General features: G+C 33.0%; 2 protein-coding genes across 4 annotated transcripts in view; one reads left to right on the forward strand and one right to left on the reverse strand.

Moving 5' to 3' along the window:
* Positions 1–1404: 1404 nt before the first annotated feature.
* Positions 1405–7925, forward strand: LOC132705298 (CD151 antigen). Its single transcript, XM_060675796.1, has 6 exons — positions 1405–1551; positions 1783–1996; positions 5570–5761; positions 6379–6579; positions 6633–6824; positions 7579–7925. The coding sequence occupies exons 2-6, from the start codon at positions 1919–1921 to the stop codon at positions 7624–7626; spliced, it is 711 nt and encodes a 236-aa protein (XP_060531779.1). The 5' UTR covers positions 1405–1551; positions 1783–1918; the 3' UTR covers positions 7627–7925.
* Positions 7926–7989: 64 nt separating this feature from the next.
* LOC132705294 (rho GTPase-activating protein 26) overlaps positions 7990–18200 on the reverse strand; it is a 52158-nt gene continuing 41947 nt past the window's right edge. Inside the window, exons 2-14 of one of the 3 annotated variants that reach the window (XM_060675789.1) lie at positions 14086–14238; positions 13838–14027; positions 13229–13326; positions 12994–13173; positions 12801–12937; positions 12546–12742; positions 12386–12491; positions 11940–12333; positions 11659–11884; positions 11455–11599; positions 11283–11351; positions 10540–10619; positions 7990–10444 (exon numbers count right to left, since the gene is read on the reverse strand). In XM_060675789.1, the coding sequence (XP_060531772.1) occupies positions 10353–10444; positions 10540–10619; positions 11283–11351; positions 11455–11599; positions 11659–11884; positions 11940–12333; positions 12386–12491; positions 12546–12742; positions 12801–12937; positions 12994–13173; positions 13229–13326; positions 13838–14027; positions 14086–14220 (2049 nt within the window). In that variant the 5' untranslated portion in view covers positions 14221–14238 and the 3' untranslated portion in view covers positions 7990–10352. The remainder of the gene's footprint in view (positions 10445–10539; positions 10620–11282; positions 11352–11454; positions 11600–11658; positions 11885–11939; positions 12334–12385; positions 12492–12545; positions 12743–12800; positions 12938–12993; positions 13174–13228; positions 13327–13837; positions 14028–14085; positions 14239–18200) is intronic. The other 2 variants (XM_060675788.1, XM_060675791.1) reach the window with 2 other exon arrangements.

The following is an 18200-nucleotide window of genomic DNA, read 5'->3' on the forward strand; positions in this document are numbered from 1 at the left end:
GCACAGCGATAGCGAATAAAAAGTATCTCCATATAAAATCTAAATTTCTATCTAAATATCATTTTTAGTTTTACAAATACGGACATCCGAAAGCAGTTCACAGTTCATCAGTTTCGCGGGTTGCATAGTTTATTTTTAAGCTCATAGTGATTGTTGTTGTGTAGTGATAGAGAAATTATATAAAAACTAGATTAGGTTTAATACTATATTCAATAATGTTGTATAATATGTAACAGAAACACTTGTTCTAAATAAATAGTAGTTATACAGGGTGTTTCAAAATTAATGCGCACAATTTAAAAGGGTGTTTAAAGGATTACTTCGCCCTATCCGTTCGAAGGTTGCAAGCCAATTGGTTATTGTGGCTCGGGAAACTACAATACGAACCATGAGCTTTGGCGTCTTCCTGTCAATCTTTTTTCTTGCACTCTGCATAATGTGTATTTCTCTTTTGTATGGTGTCCAGTAACACGCGAGACTTGTCCGTGCGATTTAGAGCTTCATTCTTGCTGATTTTTTATACCTATAAAAAAATGAGAAACACGGAAAAAGTGTGTTTTTATAATAGTAATACTTTACACTATTTTTCCGCCATATTTGCAGCGCGATATATTTATATAGCAAACTACCCTTTATTTTAAACAAAAAAACACAAACTTAAGTTTTTCGCATTGGTTTTAAAACACCTTGTATAAACATTGAAAAAATAGAAGATAAAAAAGTTTCTAAATAAATATTTCTATAAAAAGTTATTTTTTTCGATGTCCTTGCGTAAGTTTTTCTTCGAACTGAAAAATGAAAAACTATGCAGAAAGTGCGTTTTTATAATATTGATAAGTCCATAAAATTTATTGTTTTATACGGTTGCTCTAACGATTATCGACATTACCATTTCTTTTGAAACATTTTTTGTAAATATAATCGATTTATTTAGTTACTAATAATTTTTTAAAAAAGTCCTTCAGTTTGCTAGTATCAATGGTAATTAAAAAATCCAAATTTCGTACCTTTATCCCTTTCGCAGTGGTAAGGAATGATGGAGCCTAGACAACAAGAAGACGTTATCAGCCAAATTTTATGGGCGGGCTTGCTTTGTCATTCTACTATAAAATTCACCCAACAGACTGTGATGCAAAAAATAATCACCATTGCAAAAATCCCTTCCTTATTCGTGGTCGGCAATGAAAGTAATTGGGTCAATGATATACTCTAATTTTTCTAATTATAAAGATAACGTATTGTGACATATCCAATCGTATTAGGTGGATGCCTTAGCCTTGCAAAATATTTTTCATCCTCCAATGGAAAAAAATGAAACAGTAGGTGTATAATAATAAAACAAATATGATGCAGAAGCCCCTACCCAAAGGTAATCGGTTCAAGGTGAGCTCGTATACCTTTTTATTGATCATCCTTCTACACACGGTACGCGCCAATGTGGTACCTATAATCGTCAGTTAACGTTTTAACGAGCGTTTGATTCCTTTGTGTTTATACCAATGCAATAACCAAAACGTAGGCACAGACAAAAGATTTACCTGCAATCCAAAGGTACGCATTTTGAATCTTAAATTGTGTTAGTTTTGGTTAGCAAAAACAAAATTTGATGGTTTACTTTGAGACGTTTGATGTAAACGGATCAATTTTTAACGGTCATGACAACTATATTGGGATATGCAAAGCATTTTGACCAAATAACCAAATAGCGTCTCACCCTTGACATTTTTTTAAAATGATAATGTGAACTAACAGTCAGCGTAATTATAAGAATTTCATTTTCAGACATTGCGTGCGTTAGTCATAAAGTGGAACAACAGTGTCAGCCAGGAGAAAGTGGCATCAAACAGCTGACCGTTGCACGCAACGCCAGTGAAAATTTTCGCGTGTGTTGTGTCGAATTTCATGTAAATGTGCCAAAATGGGGTTCGGAACGCACATGGATGGCTGCGGCAACATCATGAAGTACAGTTTATTCGTAGTTAACCTTATCACTTTTGTAAGTATTACTGGACATTATTTAGCAACCTGGCGATGTGATTGAACGTTAGAAAAGAACAGAAGATGGTAAAAGTTTCATATAACTACTTCGTTACGTCTAAAATAGTATTTTTTATATATTTTTTTAGTTTTATATAAAACCATGAAGTAAGCGTTGCAAAACACACTAATTGTTTTATATTGACTTTAAATTTGAAATTTCCAGCAAATTTATAAAAAATATTTTTTCATTCCATGTTTTTACCTTCGTAATTTGAATATGCATTTGATCTAATCAACCAGTAAGTAGATTCTCAATTTATATGGAAAACAATATTGTTTTATATTATATCAAATACAAATTATGCAATAGTATTTATAATTCATCGTACGGTTGGTACGGTTTTAAAATGTAAATTAATGTCAAAATTAAATTTATCTGGACAATTTTTGGAATACGCCGTTAGGAGAATTTTAATATTTTTTACCTTCCACCTTCGAACAAAATAAATATATTGTCATTTTTTGCTATTTGATTTCTTTTTTGACTCCGAACTTAGGATCCGCTTGTCTTTGCTGGACAACCTTTAATACATAAAATATTATAAAACTACTTATTGTCCCTCTGTCATAATATTTGAGCTTTATCTCAAAATTTTTGGGCTAAGCCAGTTATTCTGTAAACTTCGTCACTACTTACATACGTTTTCCAAATGTTTTGAATGAAGTTTCTTTACTAATTGCGTCAAAATATTATATAATGCATCAAAGATCAGATGATGTTAGTAAGTCGCAAATTTAAAAGAAGGAAGCAACAAACTCACAGTTTAAACAAGAATAACAGGCTGCAAAACATGTTTACCTAACTAAATTACGAATTTACAGAGTACTGATGTGTTTAAATTAGATTATGCCCAAAATTAAAGGTCGATACCGAAATTTTATAATAAGATCACAAACTGGATTAGTAAATTTGGCCCCGTCCAACGCTGTGCAAGTAGTACCACCCAGGTTTTTGCTTATTGCCTGATGCGATACTCGTAAAAAGGAAATTTGAAGTTTAAAGATACATCTGCACGAAGCATTTTATAAAAAAAAAATAAAGACAATGGCTGTCCAACAATCTTTTGGTATTTCTTCAGAATCATTGTCAATATGATTGATCCACATTTTCTCCTCTTTTGCCAATTCCCCCGTATCACTTCCTTAATAGCTTTATCAAACAGTAGCTTAAAATCTTTCCTTTTGATGTCGTGTTGCGTTTTGCTTAAATCCCGTCACTTATTATATCTATAGGATTTAGATTACACTGGTGTTACACTATGTTGTTCTGCTATATGTCTCATTAATATCGTATTTCATAAAAAGATGTTTCAAAATCATTATTTTTGGTGGTTAGCCAACCGATCTTTTATTAGAGGTGAAGTTGAAATTTTCTCAATACGTCGTGATAGTTCAGGTTATCCACTACTACCACTACCGAATCAGGTGGAGTATATTTCATCATCATTTCATCAAAATAGCCTTCATTGACATTCTAATTCATGAACTGGTGGTAATTTCCCGTAAGACAGTACTGAAAAGTTAGCAAACAACAATAACAATTAGTATTCCATTTTCCTAAAGGCATTTTAATATCCTTGACAGGCCTTTCATGAAAGCTTGACGCACATTGGTTATACTTATTGCCTTATATAACCTTCATTAAAAAAGATTTTCTTCTGCTCTGTTCGGTCTGTTTGTGCCTTTTCCATGGCAATTTGTAAGTTTTCAAAAATGGCAACAGAATATTAGTATCGGATTTACAATATTGATCAAAAAGGAATTTTATTTCACAAAGTTTATTTCTACGCCTACATCCAACATCGAAAATGGACAGATCTGAATAGAATTTCCCATTTTAGTCGTGGGCAAGGCAACCCAAAAAAGACTTGAAACGTTTGAAATTTGGAGTGATTTCTGACCTGAAAAATACGCTTCCGCTTTAACTAACCCACAGAGCCAGCGAAATTGATTAAGCTTCCGCAGAACCTTTCAGATAGAGAATGCAAGTTTTGAGGTAAAAATATCATCTTCTTCTTCAAGTAGCTATTCGTTCCGAATATTGACGATCATTTTAGCTGCTCTGAATAAATCCCTGTTTCTCTCTTGCCATACCCCTTTCCCTGGATATGGTATTTGTTTTCGTTTGGCATTATATGGCCCATATATTAGTTTTCTTTTTTTTACAGTGTTTAGCACTTTTTTTTTCTGTCCATCCACGAATTCCTCAGATTTGTCCTGTATAGCCACATTTCAAATGCTTAAATTTTTTTGGTTTGCCTCTGTCAATGTCAATAGCTCTACTTCTACTTCGTAGAAGTAGAGCTATTGACATTAACAGAAGAAGAAGAAAAAAAGTTTGTCTTGGTTTTTCTATTCTGCATTTAATCTCTTGGTCCCTTTGCTCGTTAATTATCGTTTCCAAATAGGGAGGATTTGGCTATTTACATTGCACTTTGTATTGGACTACTGATAAACAGTTGACAGTTTCGTTTTACGAATAAATATTTTCTAACAAGTGCCGAAAGTGATAACATAACATATAGGGCCAAAATTACACTTTCCGCAAGAGTTATCAAACACTATTTTTCTACCAGCCTACGGAAAACAAAAAATGCCCATATAGCTATTAGATAATATAGTAGCTCTACTGGAGTGAAAATTGATGCGCCGCAGGAGACATTAATATTTTTGTAGAGAAGGTAAAGATTATTCGCGTCTTTCTTCATTTCACCCACTAACCTGTACTTAAGCTGTTTTTCCAGAATATTTAACAAGATGTAAGCATATTTTGACAAAATACTGCAGCAAAAATGCTGCATCTAAACTAATTGACGATCTATTAGTGGCCATGTTGGTTGCCAAATACCGCAAGGTCATTGGTTAAAAAACGAGATTTTAAATCTCGCGCAATGCGCGTGCGTTCAATTTATCTTGAAAACATTTTAATTGGCTGCAACTTTTTTGTTTTTAGAGATATCAAGGTAACCAAAAGAAAATGTAGTGTTACTAGTAAAGTTTTTTTCTAACAGACGTATAAAAAAAACTCTATTGTAAATAATTATTGTTGTTGCAGTCAGTCAGGGCACTCTTTGAAATTATATAAAAATGTCCTATTACATACATAATATACAGGGTGATAGTGTTTTGTGCGTTTTGGAAAAAAAAAAACAATTAAAACGTTATTAAGATAAATTGAATGCAGTATAGGCAGGGCCTAGATTTTTTGAAACGGCAGTTGGGGTAGAAATTAAATTTCTGCTCTATCTCTTGATTTTCAGAATTGGATAAGGCTTCATAAGAGGAATTTCTAACAATTTGATCATATTGCCGAAAATGTTATTTTTATCCAGACGATATTGCGCGATCCCGGCATATTAATATAAACGGATTGCTCTATTTCGATATCAAATATATGCAAAATATTGCAGGATTATTCCAGTGGGACTTTAATATGTCCCACTAAAATGATTTTATTGTATTTTATTTAACAAAATATAACAAAAATCAACTATTAAAAAATTCAATCGTACAACTAATTAATTTGTAGGTTGGCGGCATTATCGCAGTCTCTTTAGGAATATGGATTTTAGTGGACAGATCTTTTGCCAACGAACTGGTGGGAACTAACCTTTACGCTGGATCCGCATACATACTGGTAGTTACTGGATTATTGGTAGTATTAATCTCCTGTTTAGGATGTTTGGGATCAGTAAAAGAAGTCAGATGTATGCTAGTCATAGTAAGTACCTGTTTTTGAATATCAGCGTTAGTATCAAACTGCTAAAATAAACATGCGCTATCGCTAATTCCAAGCATACGGGGTAATTTTTTTTAATTGCTTTTTTACAAAATGTTAAAAACTTTTGGTTTGAATTTTGCAACGTCATTTATAATAATAAAAGGTTAAAATTGCTTCAACAAGATGTGAAACTTAGTTTTACCGAAGTAATACCAAAGAAAATGTTGAAAGCGACCGTTATCAGCTTAGTTATACGCATGACGTAAGCATTTTTGCACAACCGGTTTTAAAAAATGTTGAACACCTTCTTGGAAACCAAGCATTTCTAGATCTATGCTTATATGAACTTTTTTTTCTATTTTTCAAGTCACGAAACTCCCACAATTGGGGTGTATTTTTTGAAACATTCTGTGTAGAAGCCGTTATAGGAACTGAGACACATAAAACCCCAATCCATTCGTAACTTCAATAAAACAATAACTCTAACCTTTCAAAATTTATTTTTGCGTAGGTCTAAAGTAAATGAAATAGATGAAACAAATTTTATTTTGAAATTAAAATAACTCAAAACAAATCTGTTTATGTTAAAACATCAAACAGTACTTTGATTCTTTCAGTATTTTATTTCCTTATTCCTTATTTTCGTTACCATGTTAATTGGAGGAATCTTGGGATACGTATTTAGAGGTAAAGTGGAGAAAACAATAAGGTTAGGGATGGACAGGTCCTTAAATGACTACGGGAGTTACAAACCAGTTACAGATGCTTGGGATGAGACGCAAATTCGATTAAAATGTTGTGGAGTTTATGGATACAAAGTAAGAATACGAACACGTTTTTACTTACACGTTAATTATTAAACTCGTTCTAGGATTGGAAAAACCGAATACCGGATTCCTGCTGCAAAACGACCTCTGACGGACGACGCTTGAACTGTCAAGATGTGGACGATAAAAACCATCACGTTATAAATACGGAAGGCTGTTTGAATGTCACTACGGAGTTTGTGAAAAAGCATGCGGTAATTATTGGTACCTCAGGAATTGTTGTATCGTGTTTTTTGGTAAGTTCTGCTAACGTAAAAAATTTATTTTCAAAAGCTCCGATTTATTATTTTATTGTTTTAAATGACAGGAAGCAAGGGAGCTAGTTATTCTACAGAGAGTGCGTTTTTACCTAAATATTAATTTTTATTTTATGGAAGTATGTGTTACAAACTTATGAACATAAGAGTTTTAAAATGTCCGTATTTAATTTAATTATTGAATATAACTATTGAATAATTTCACACAACTGGGTGTCAAAGTTTTATTTTTATTTATTCAACATAATTTCCCAAATATATTTTAAATAAATATATTTCTGAACGATAATTGTTACCATCTTTTTTTGACGAGAAGTTTGGATTTATACTTGTCGCTCTTCCTTGTAGGGGGCGTTATCTACATGGCTTTTAAAAGTTTAAAAGTTGTTTGTGTTGCCATGTAAAAAATTTTGTTATATATTAGTAGTAGTATATAGAATAAACAATATCACTGCTCAGCTTGAGATATCACCCTCTGTGAAATATTAAAAACGTATTACATAACATCCGGTATATTCATCTCGCATTGGCATGTCCTTAAACGAAATAATAACCAGAAGCGAGTTGTGTGCCTTATAAAAAAATAATATTGCTCTCTTATTTATTCATTCTCCAAGAGTTAGATTGGACTGAACATCATTTCTTATTCCTAGTTGGTTTAGACTTTTTTGAGCTATGGCATAGTTATTGTCAACACATTGTTTTCGAATAATAATTTTTTTTTCCTTTTCAGATCCTAGGAATGATTTTTTCCTGTGCTCTGTTTAAGCTTATAGAGTAAGGGAGGAGTCGAGAATAGTATTGTATTGTACATTAAACATAATAATTTACTAAGCACCAATTTTGTTATATGCTGTATAAATGTAAAATTCTAAAAATCGATATTGGAATAAGAAGGGGGAAACGTGTTTTGAGTTAGAAGCGATTTCATTTTTTTCAAATTATTTATTGGTGGGTAAAAAGAAAGAAACGGACCTGTGTGAATGTTTGTTGAATGTTTCTAATCTAAATAATTTGTACCTGCATAAAACTGAAAAATGTAATAATTTAATTTATTTATTAAAAATATTACAACAATAATTACAATATTATTATTGCCAAGTAAAAACCAAAAATATAACAAATAATAAAATATATAATATAAATATTTCACAAAACAGGAAGAACATATATAGAATATTAGAATGAGAGAAAAGGTCCAACCAAGTTCTTTTTTCTCATTCTGCGCCGATAATGTGGGCAGATTTAACCTCGATCTCCAGTTAATCTTCTGTATCATATACAATATTTTGCAAATACCTAAACTGATTTTCTACTGGTAAACATGTATATCACATAAAAAAATTAATTGAATAAGTCGAATCCATGGAAATTTTATTTACAATAAAAAGCATACCACTCTTGGATAGTTTAAATAAAAGTAAAAGTGGACATCGGTAGGTAACTACAACTTTGCAAGGATTTTTCAGAACTGCTTATGGACAACATTTAAGGACAGCAACAAAATTACCAAAAGATTATGCTTCAAAATGTAGCTGCAAGCATTGACTGATATCTTGAAGCAATCAAAACAAATTCATTGCTAGTTTATAACAAAAATATCGTAAGCATATTAACATAACACTAGTTGTGTTTTGCATTAGAATTTGTCGATCCTTATCCCATACTATTATGATGCGGCAAAAATTGTTTAGGATGTTTCGAAGATATGATTCGTGTAGTAGGGGAAAATGGTCCCGATATAACATTTATGAATATTGCTATTACATTTGTATAATTTTTACACCTAGTAATTGATTTGCTCTCATAAGACTTGCTGGTTACATTTCACAGGAAAACTAGACATGGGCCAATATTACGTATATTTTGTATAATTCAAGTTGACGCCTCTACTGATCTTCGATCTAAAATTTTATCACAGAATATGCTTACTTATACTTTCAAATAAAATTTGTGTGTAAATTTAGCAGTCTTGTGTATACCGGAATGATAACTGCCGTAATTATTTTTGCGCCAATTTTCATCAACTCAAATTATACTCTTGCAGACAATAATTAGAAAATGCCATACGACGAATATCACACTAAATTTCAGCACAATTAGACCACCTAACATTAATATCTTTATAGTGAACGTTACATTCTTTTTTAGGGCTTAATAAGTAATATTGGTGTTATATTTGCCATAGTTAAGAACTTTAACAACATAATAAACTAATCCCCACTCGGATCTAAACAGGCACTAAATCGGATTTAAACTTGAGGATTGTGGTAAAATGTTCATAAAATATATTATTTAAAACAACAAAACTCGGATTTTAGTTTAATCACAGTGGCTTCTCAAAGTTTGTTCTCGCAATAGCCAATTATTTTCTTCTAATGTAATTATTTGGCACAAATATCAAAAAGCAACTGTGAATTTCAAGGTACATGGTACACATTAAATAGTATAATAGTGAAAAAAAAAACTATGACACTAGTAAATTATTTCCATTTTTTAAATTTTTTTTCACTATTTCATCAAAAATACAGGCATCTCATTCTGCTAAATATACTGATATGCATTAAATTGTTGAAATGTATACTACTACATTGTTTTTGGTAATATACAAAATTGGAGATCACAAGAAACAATAAGACAAACCCTGCTAAACGTGGAATTTACCTATTTCTCTTCTCTATTGAGGAAAGAAGTTTAAGTGAGGGGCGGTATCATACATGATATATATCAGCATTCCATAACATTAACATAAAACATAGTTTGATATTAACTATATGTTAAATTTGCATCATTGGCACATATGATACATTTTTCAAAAGGCCAAGACAAAAATCCTTGGCAAATAAAGTTTTATTTTCCAACTATAACTCAGTTAATGATAACGCATATCATTTGTGGTGTAATAAAATTCATGACACTTCAAATCTATATAAGTATGTAATACTAAACACTACACAGTAAGATACCCAATTTATCGATTTTAGTTAAAATTTCATTTTTTTTTACTAATCCAAGTTGTGTTGTTTTGTTAATTTAAGCGGATATGGCTGAACGCAGAGCAGATAAGTTAAATGTACTTAGTGTTTTTTTTTTCTATTTTCTTAGAATACCCTATTTAGGCGTTTTAAATATGCAGTCAACATAAACTTGACCTGTCTACCATATTGTGTGCCATTTACTTAACCGATTCTTTATATTTTGGGGATATTTTTCTATTACTTTTCTTCAGATAAATTCACACTTAAGTCATTTACATTTTCCATTATTCTTAATATAAGAAAATGAAACGAACGCATCTGATAAAAGTAATTCAATACATAAATAAACTTATGTGGAACTTTTTCTTTCCGTACAAGTTTGTTTGACCATGGCTTCATCTAAACTTTGCCTATGCACTGTTAGCCTACTTCCAGATGGAGTCACGTCCGGGTGCGAGCTGCTAAGATGCAGCGCTTTGCATAACCCGTGCCTTAAGGAATTGGACAATTTCGACAGAGAACCGCCTTGTCAAGGAAGTATCTCTACATAGTTTTCTGGAATTAGGCCCGTTTTTCCGTTTAGGGTGCCCTCTAACCAGCCTGGTTCTTGTGATGATTTTACTAGAGAAAAACGAGTAATAATTTCTGTATAATTAGATTGCGTTTATATCCATTACATAAAAACTTAATGACCGCAAGTAAAACAAAAAACTTACCGTTAGTTATAATCTGATTTGGTTCAAACGAGAGTTCTCCATCATGTTCTCCCAAACAGGCGTACAACGTCCTGACACGCCTGTTAGGAAAGACATTTGCTTAAAGGTTTGATTGGTATTAGATATGAAAGTAAAAGACAAAAAACATTAACAAAGTTCGAAGAACAGAGAATATGCAGAATATTCAAGTGAGATACCATAATGGGTTTCGGTCAAAGTGGATGACGTCATTGTAGAAATGTATTTCAATACAAACGTTTTTTTTTTTATTAAAAATTATTAAGTTAAGGATACTTTATAAAACCATAACAATTTGTATTTGGGACTGACGACGATCATGCAACATGGTTTACTTTTATCAGAAGCCAGAAATCACAAAAAATTAAATCAGCAAATAGGCACGTTATCTATCATTTTAAGGCAACAATGCATATACATAATCTGTTTTATTTGCAAAATAATTTCCAAATCAAAACACATTAAAATGTAATACAGGAATTTAAAAAATCTTAAAAATTATGATTGTGTTCTGCCTTTCCTGCTATCGGTGGCGTTTTGTAAATTTAAATATAATAAAAACCATGCACAATTACATAAATGTAATGTAAGAAATATTTCAGAATATGACACGACATGTAGAGTAAAAAGAACACAAAAAGCATCAGAGACAACACAGAAAAGCTTATGAATCTTACACTTCTTTCTGTATTTTTCTGGTTATTGCGCCATTTTGGCTTACATACCGAACCCTAGGCATAGTTGGACTGAACCGTCCTGTTGTAAGAAACCCCGATTGTTTTGTAAGCTGCGTCCTGTGTTAGTTGGTTAGTTATCAGAGACGGCATGCAAAAAGGGAAATAAAGATTACACGAGAGAAATAACTTCCTTAAAAAAGAGCTGTAGAAAAAAACTTACACGTTTCCGGGCGATTTGTAACCTTTCGGATAGGCAACGTATAAACTTGAGCGTTCACTTTTTTTAGGTATTGAGCTGTTCAACACGTTCCCATCGCGCGAGGTCGAAGACAACGAATCGTTTGAACTGCTTGTACTGTTTGATTCTGAAAATTCCAATTCGTATACATTAATTTAAAGGTAAATATCTCGAATCTGGACTAACCCACTAATTGATTGTAAGACCTAAAGTTAGTGGGGCTGTAGCTTTGCAATGGTTGAGGTATACTAGATTCAGACTGGGAACTAGCCGCAGGCAGAAAATGTTTAAACTTCTGTCTGCTGGAAGGTCGGTGCTCACTTCTGGACATGCCATAAATTGTATTCTCTATGAGTGCATCTTGGGCACTATAATTTTGTGGCAATGACGTTTCAATATAAGACGAAACGGTCTGAAATCTTGTGACAATTAGCTGCTAAACTATAACGACAAATCATTAAACATACACATGTATATGGAGGCGATTGGCTATATGCTGATGGTCTATAGCTTGGTGACACTCTAGCTGCGTGATTATTCGGAAACGACCTATTATTGCTGCCATATGACGATTCAGTTTCTAAACTATTAAATGTAGTTAAATGATTGTTTGGCGGAAGGTGATTATATTTTGAAGGGCCGTTAGCGATATGATTTGGCATAGACATTTTGGGAGAGTTGTCCGGTTCAGTACTAAATATTTTGTCAAAATTGTCTATTAGGATTTCCACTACGATATTGTAGAATTTTAGGTCCATTATGGAGGCCACAGTTTCTTCTTCCGGACGGAGCAAAGTGGGTCCGAAACACACTCCAAGGTTACTTACGTTCATCAGGTTTTTGTCACATTTACTAACAACACTGAAATAAATTTAGGCGTCACTCTCCATAAATATGGAGATATTGTACCTACTTTGTTAAATGCTTCACCAAAATCTTTAAGACATCAAAGTTTGTTTTCGGAACTTTGTAAATCAATTTGTGAACTTCGTGTATCCTCTGCTGTCTCGATTCCTTTTCTAGAACCAAATACGCAACTAATAAAAGATCGCTAAAAATTCAGAGAAACATACTGACGGCCGCAATAAAATCGTTGTGATATCTGTACGTCATCAATGGCTCCGGTAGATTTCTTAAATACGTTTTTAAAGCACTAGTTATGGTTTTCGTTTCCCATTCCTGGGGATCGTCGAGAGCCAGCTTCTCGCTTTTTCTCCTATCCAATCCCATGCTCAAAAGTTTGTTCACTTTCGAAGTCACTCCCACAACCCTAATATGCATTATCACTTAATTAAAAGACTTTTCAGGAAATATACATTAGTTTTAACCTGTATATTCCTTGTTCTTCCAACCCACGATTCTCCAACACTTCTATACACCTTTTTACAAACTGAATTCCTACATCATCTAATACAAAGTGTTCCTCCGTGTTTACTGGTATTTTGTTATTTGGAGTAGTATATGTCTGAAAATAGGGGTTGACAATCAGATAAAGGAAAAAATAAACAAATCAAAAACTACCGGTTCTTTCCCATCCATTATGTCCATCCAAGCAGTGCGGTCTTGTTCGGATAGGGCCTGGAGTGTGTAAACCACCCCCGGTTTACTATCCGCTTGAATGTCAAAACAAAATCGTTTCTCAATGGAATCAGACTTTCGTCTTACGCAAGAAGTGATCATCATCCTTTCCGGTTGTGCCAACTACAAGTCAAACTATGAAATAGCAGGGGACGCAAGGCGCGAAATGTGCAATTACCGATTTTGTGGTGAGTTGGTTATACGGCAGCATAGTGAATTCTTTGCTTTCTTTATCATAATGGCAAAAATGTTTGGTCCAAGTCGTACCGAAAGCCTCTAAACAACAATAAATTTAAATAAACCAAAAATTAAAGCACTAAAGGTTAGGTAATCAAAAGTAATACTTGGTTACTTTTACTTTTACAATGCTACTGTTTTCACTGTCGGAAATTCTCGCCATTGTTTAAGTGATTTTAATGAAATTTCCATCCATATACGATTGTTAGGACTCGTATTAAAGTAAATCATTATTAATAAATGTTTCAAGTTGGCATTGAAAAGGCGAGGAGAACTTTGAAAAATAATTTCAACAGAGAGTTTCAATTTTATTGGAGCATTCAAGATATACTCTTTGTAGTGCTTAAGGTTTAACTCTTTCTTAAGTAATTACTAATTAATTAATTAATTAGAAAAAATTGGAAAGAAATAAATTCATGCCTAATGTTGTCTTAAGCATAAAAAAATGGTAACTATGAATATATATTTTTTATTGCCACCGAAGACAAGATTAGGTCGGAAAATTTGAAGTATCTAAACGTAACAGGTTACACACACAAATGGTACATACTTTTTTCTAACAGGTAGAGATAACCTTCTTTGCGTCCCTTTACATTTCTCAGAGGCTCTTCTTGCTTTTGAACTTCGGACATTCGCTTTTTGAGTTTCTCACTGAAATCGTCGAAGTTGTTTCTAGTTTTTTGTATCTTTTCTTGTAAATCTCTCATGAATGGGTCGAAATCTTTCTTTAGCTCGTGCCCCTAAAAAATAACAATGCACCGAGTTCCGGAGTTAGCCAGCGTAAATGGGCTATTTTACCTGATGGTAGAAAGTAAACCACGCGTAAACAAACGTCAGCAACGTTTCAACAAATTCAAATTTTTTTCTTTCGTGGACTTCTTGAATTAAATACACATAATCCATACTAGCGGCGTAAAAATGGCGCTCCGCCATATCGACAGAGGCGTCGGCCTGTAACAAAAATAAACAATAGAAGAAATTGAGGAGTAGACGTAACAAGGGGCTAGGTGCCATTTTTTTGAAAATTAGATTTTTATATAGAAATATTCTACGTGCCATGCACTATGACCCATCAAGCGGGCAGTGTGAGAATTATAATTTCCGGAACAAATTACGCAAATAGGTGGCGCTTTCTGTAAGTGATCTGCTATTTTCATAACAAAGGGGTCAAATGCCGTAAGACGTGTTGTGCGTTTATATTGTTTTTTAATCGTTTTCTGTAACGACGCTGTCAAATATTGTAAAGAGCTATTCAAAATGAATTTTGAACGTCGAAAACAAGGAATGGAAGATTAAGTGATGAGCAAAGACAACGCAAAATGCAGGAGGATCCTATAAAAACTGAAATGGGAACGCTGTAGCTGAAAAAAGAAAAAAAAGAAACCTAACCTACAAGTAAGTCATTATTTTAATTTCTAATACGAAAGCGTCTACGTGACTCTAGGACGGTCCGAATTTTTATCTTATGCGCTGTAGATTTGAATTCACAGGCTTAGCGCAGCTGTTAGTATAGTGGATTGGATACTCACCAAACATTTTTTTAAATATTGTTAACAACCCTACGGCGATCTCGTAGACAGATCGTTTTACTGTGTATAAATTTAACTGCAAGTCGTTAAACTACTAACAGAGATTGACACTTTGAAAAATAATATGAGCGCAGAACTGAAGTCCGTGGAACGTACGTCATACATTTAACTGACGTAAAAAGAAGAAGGCATGGTTTATACGAAGAAACTCGTGGTAGTCTCCGTCAATGTAGCACCCACTATAGCCTTTCAGATGGAGAGTGTTGTAGTTGTATGTAAATCTACTTTTATCAATACTTTTGATTTGACAAAAAAGCATTTGGAAACGAAAGAAAAGACGAGGCAAAATCGTTTATAAAGACATGAGAACTCGTACAGCTCCTGGAAAATTTACGCAGGGTAATAGGCAACTTGTTGGAGAGCCTATAAATACTATACCCCGAGAAGAATTTCATTCGCGCTTAAAAAGTGCAAAAGAATATTTAAATGCGAATCGCTTTCATAAAGTGTTTTGGCAGAAATATCCACTCAGTTTAGTTACCTACAAGTTTTACAAAAAAGTGTTGAAAGAAGACTTTCCAAATGTTTCATTTAAAGGACCTCGAAGAGACACCTGTCGTAAATATGACTCATTAAATTGCAAAATAAAAGCGCAGGGCGAAAAAAATCGGGCAGCAAAGTTGGAGCTGGTGGTGCACCATAGAAAGGCAGAATCAGCGTGCATGGTCATGAAAAGAGATATTGCATCGCCGCAAGTGCCAGGAAGCACCACGAGTGTGTTCTCACTCTGACATGTTCTACATGAGTCAACTTTCGTCATGTATTTATACATATACATGTGCTGTTGGCATGAAGGAGCTGCACGACGTGGCGGTAACGAAATTGGGTCTTGTTTATCACACGTCCTCAATATGGGCATTCCAGAAAAAAGGAATGTTGTTGTTTGGAGCGATAACTGTATTGCTCAAAATAAAAACAAAATGATTATTTACGGGTTTTTAGTGAGTTGTGGACTCTTTGACACTATTGTCAGTGGTCATAGCTTCGCGTTAATCGAGAAAGCGCAAGTGCGTTCCGATGGTACCTGAGGACTTGCACAATATAATACTGTCAAGTAGACACAAAGGCCGATTTGAGATAGACATATAACAAACAAATTTTTTTTTGATCGGCAGCTGACAAGATACTAAATCTCAAAGAAGTGAATATTAGCAATATTTGTTGACTGCAGTTAGGCTGCTACCAGACGTGAATAATTTTATTCTAATTTGACCAAATAATGTGTTGGCGCGTTTCTCATTTTTCTTAAATATTTTAAAAAAAAGTTTAATAATGTTTTTTCCATGTTTTTTGTGTCGCAGCTTATTTACCCATAAGGCAAATAATATGTTAGTTTATTTTTTGAAAATAAAATGTTTTTTACTTTGGTAAGAAAATATTTTTTTTTAATAATTTTGGCACCCTTTGTTACTTCTACTCTTCAATTGTTGACATTATGTTTTGCAATTGCCGCGGGAAAAGATTTTCCTTATCGCCTTATGAAGAGAAATTAACTCTGAAGGGTATCTTAACCTATGAATTTTAAGTACTGCAAATATAATTGAATAATTCAATTTTAACATTTGTTAAAGGGTTTTCACTTTAATTTTTGTTTTGTAATATATGGTAATCTGATTATGCTATTGCGAATATTCTGCACCCTACACCGCAACGCTGCAAAAATATACGGTTTGGGCAACTTCTTCCAAAAAACAGAACAACTATATTTTTAAATATTAAAGTCAAAAATTTTCAAGACCAGAGTTGATGCACGTATATTGTTATTAATAGCAAATGACCAATATACAAGATGTTAACTTGATGCTTCAATTTCAAGAGGTTTGTATATTGCAAACATCTTTTGAAAATTTCTAATTTTAAAAATGTCATTTGACGCGCATGAGATACTGACGTTATGTATATAATACGACGTTTATTAACGTAATAAATCGCAGAAGCTTATACTTAATCTCAAACATTGTGAAAAAACATTTTTTTATATAGATATATTTTCGGTTGTCCCTAATTTATATCGGACGTTTTTTGACACTCCTAACTCGAAGCGCTGAGTATGGGCGCATAACTGCAATCAAAAGTCTATTCGGAAGCATGGGAAAGTATTTAAATGATATAGGAGTTTTAGTCAAATACTCATAAATTGAAAAAATTTGATAAAGAAAATACCGAATTTATTAACTATTAGATTATTTAAATAAAATGTGCAATTTTTTTTAAATGGAAAACTAATTTTATCTAGGATTTGTCATTAGTTTTCTCTTGGGCAGTGGTCAAATCAAATGAAAATACCCAACGAATTTTATTTAGGAAGAAAAAAATGCCATTCATTCTTAAAGCAGACCACAAATTAATTTATTGGTGGATGCAAGCTTTTTACTAGTACTAAGTAGGAAATGTTTCGTTTCGTTTTCGTCCAAATGTTAAGCTTTATTGCAAACACATTATTTTATAAATTTACACGTATTTTGGCGTCATCAGACATACAAACTTGAACGCACATAACTAATAGTGTAAAAGGTGGACTTGTGAAGTTAAATTTAAATTTTATGAACCAGATCTTTTCTAATGTGGACGATTTGTTACATTTTCCTTTTTTTTGTCAATGAATATACTTAATAATTTCGGATTAAGTTACTTAAACCACTCCAAACTAAGGCCCACGGGCCAAATCACAGTGCTGGTGGCATCAATCCAACCCGCGGCAACAAATAGCTTATTATTAAGTTGAGCTTAATGGCAAGCATAATACGCAGAAAATTGAACTTTATTCTAACAACTAGCAAATGATTAAAAACGGTGTTGACCCTTGGAACATACGGTATGACCATAAGGCGGGAAAGTTTGGAGACCCCTGAATTAAACGAACGAATAAATCATGAGAATACATTACTTTACTAAGTAACTAACTTTAAGCAAGCCAAAGTACTTATATAAATATATATAAATCAGAATTCAGCAAAATCAAGCTTAAATACGGGGTGGTCCGCTTACTAAACGTAAAGATAAAAGTTGTTTGGGTTCACTTACATTTTAAAAATATTATATTGTTATATCTAAATGGTGTAACAACTTTTTCCGACATTGTGAATTTGCAAACAGCGACCTTGGCAGGTCTACATATCGATTTCACCAACTGAAAGCGTTTGTTATACTTTTAGGGTTGAATTCTTTAGAGATGGGGATTATGCGTGTTGATATCATTGTCATTTTTGTCAGATGGAAACAATATTTTTTGCGGTAATTAGATTATTAACACAAAAGTTTACCTCGTACTCTAAAATACCGAATAATGCACTGATCAAATTGTAATTTTAAGATGTTGGCTTT

The sequence above is a fragment of the Cylas formicarius genome, unplaced genomic scaffold (assembly GCF_029955315.1).
Source record: "Cylas formicarius isolate icCylForm1 unplaced genomic scaffold, icCylForm1.1 PGA_scaffold_7__23_contigs__length_41026272, whole genome shotgun sequence".
In the NCBI taxonomy this organism is placed as follows: domain Eukaryota; kingdom Metazoa; phylum Arthropoda; class Insecta; order Coleoptera; family Brentidae; genus Cylas; species Cylas formicarius.

Coding starts and splice junctions, on each gene's coding strand:
- LOC132705298 (XM_060675796.1), top strand. CDS start 1,919: ATGGGGTTCGGAACGCACATGGATGGCTGCGGCAACATCATGAAGTAC. Junction 5,762..6,378: donor TCAGATGTATGCTAGTCATA/GTAAGTACCTGT, acceptor TGATTCTTTCAG/TATTTTATTTCCTTATTCCT. Junction 6,825..7,578: donor TTGTTGTATCGTGTTTTTTG/GTAAGTTCTGCT, acceptor TTTCCTTTTCAG/ATCCTAGGAATGATTTTTTC.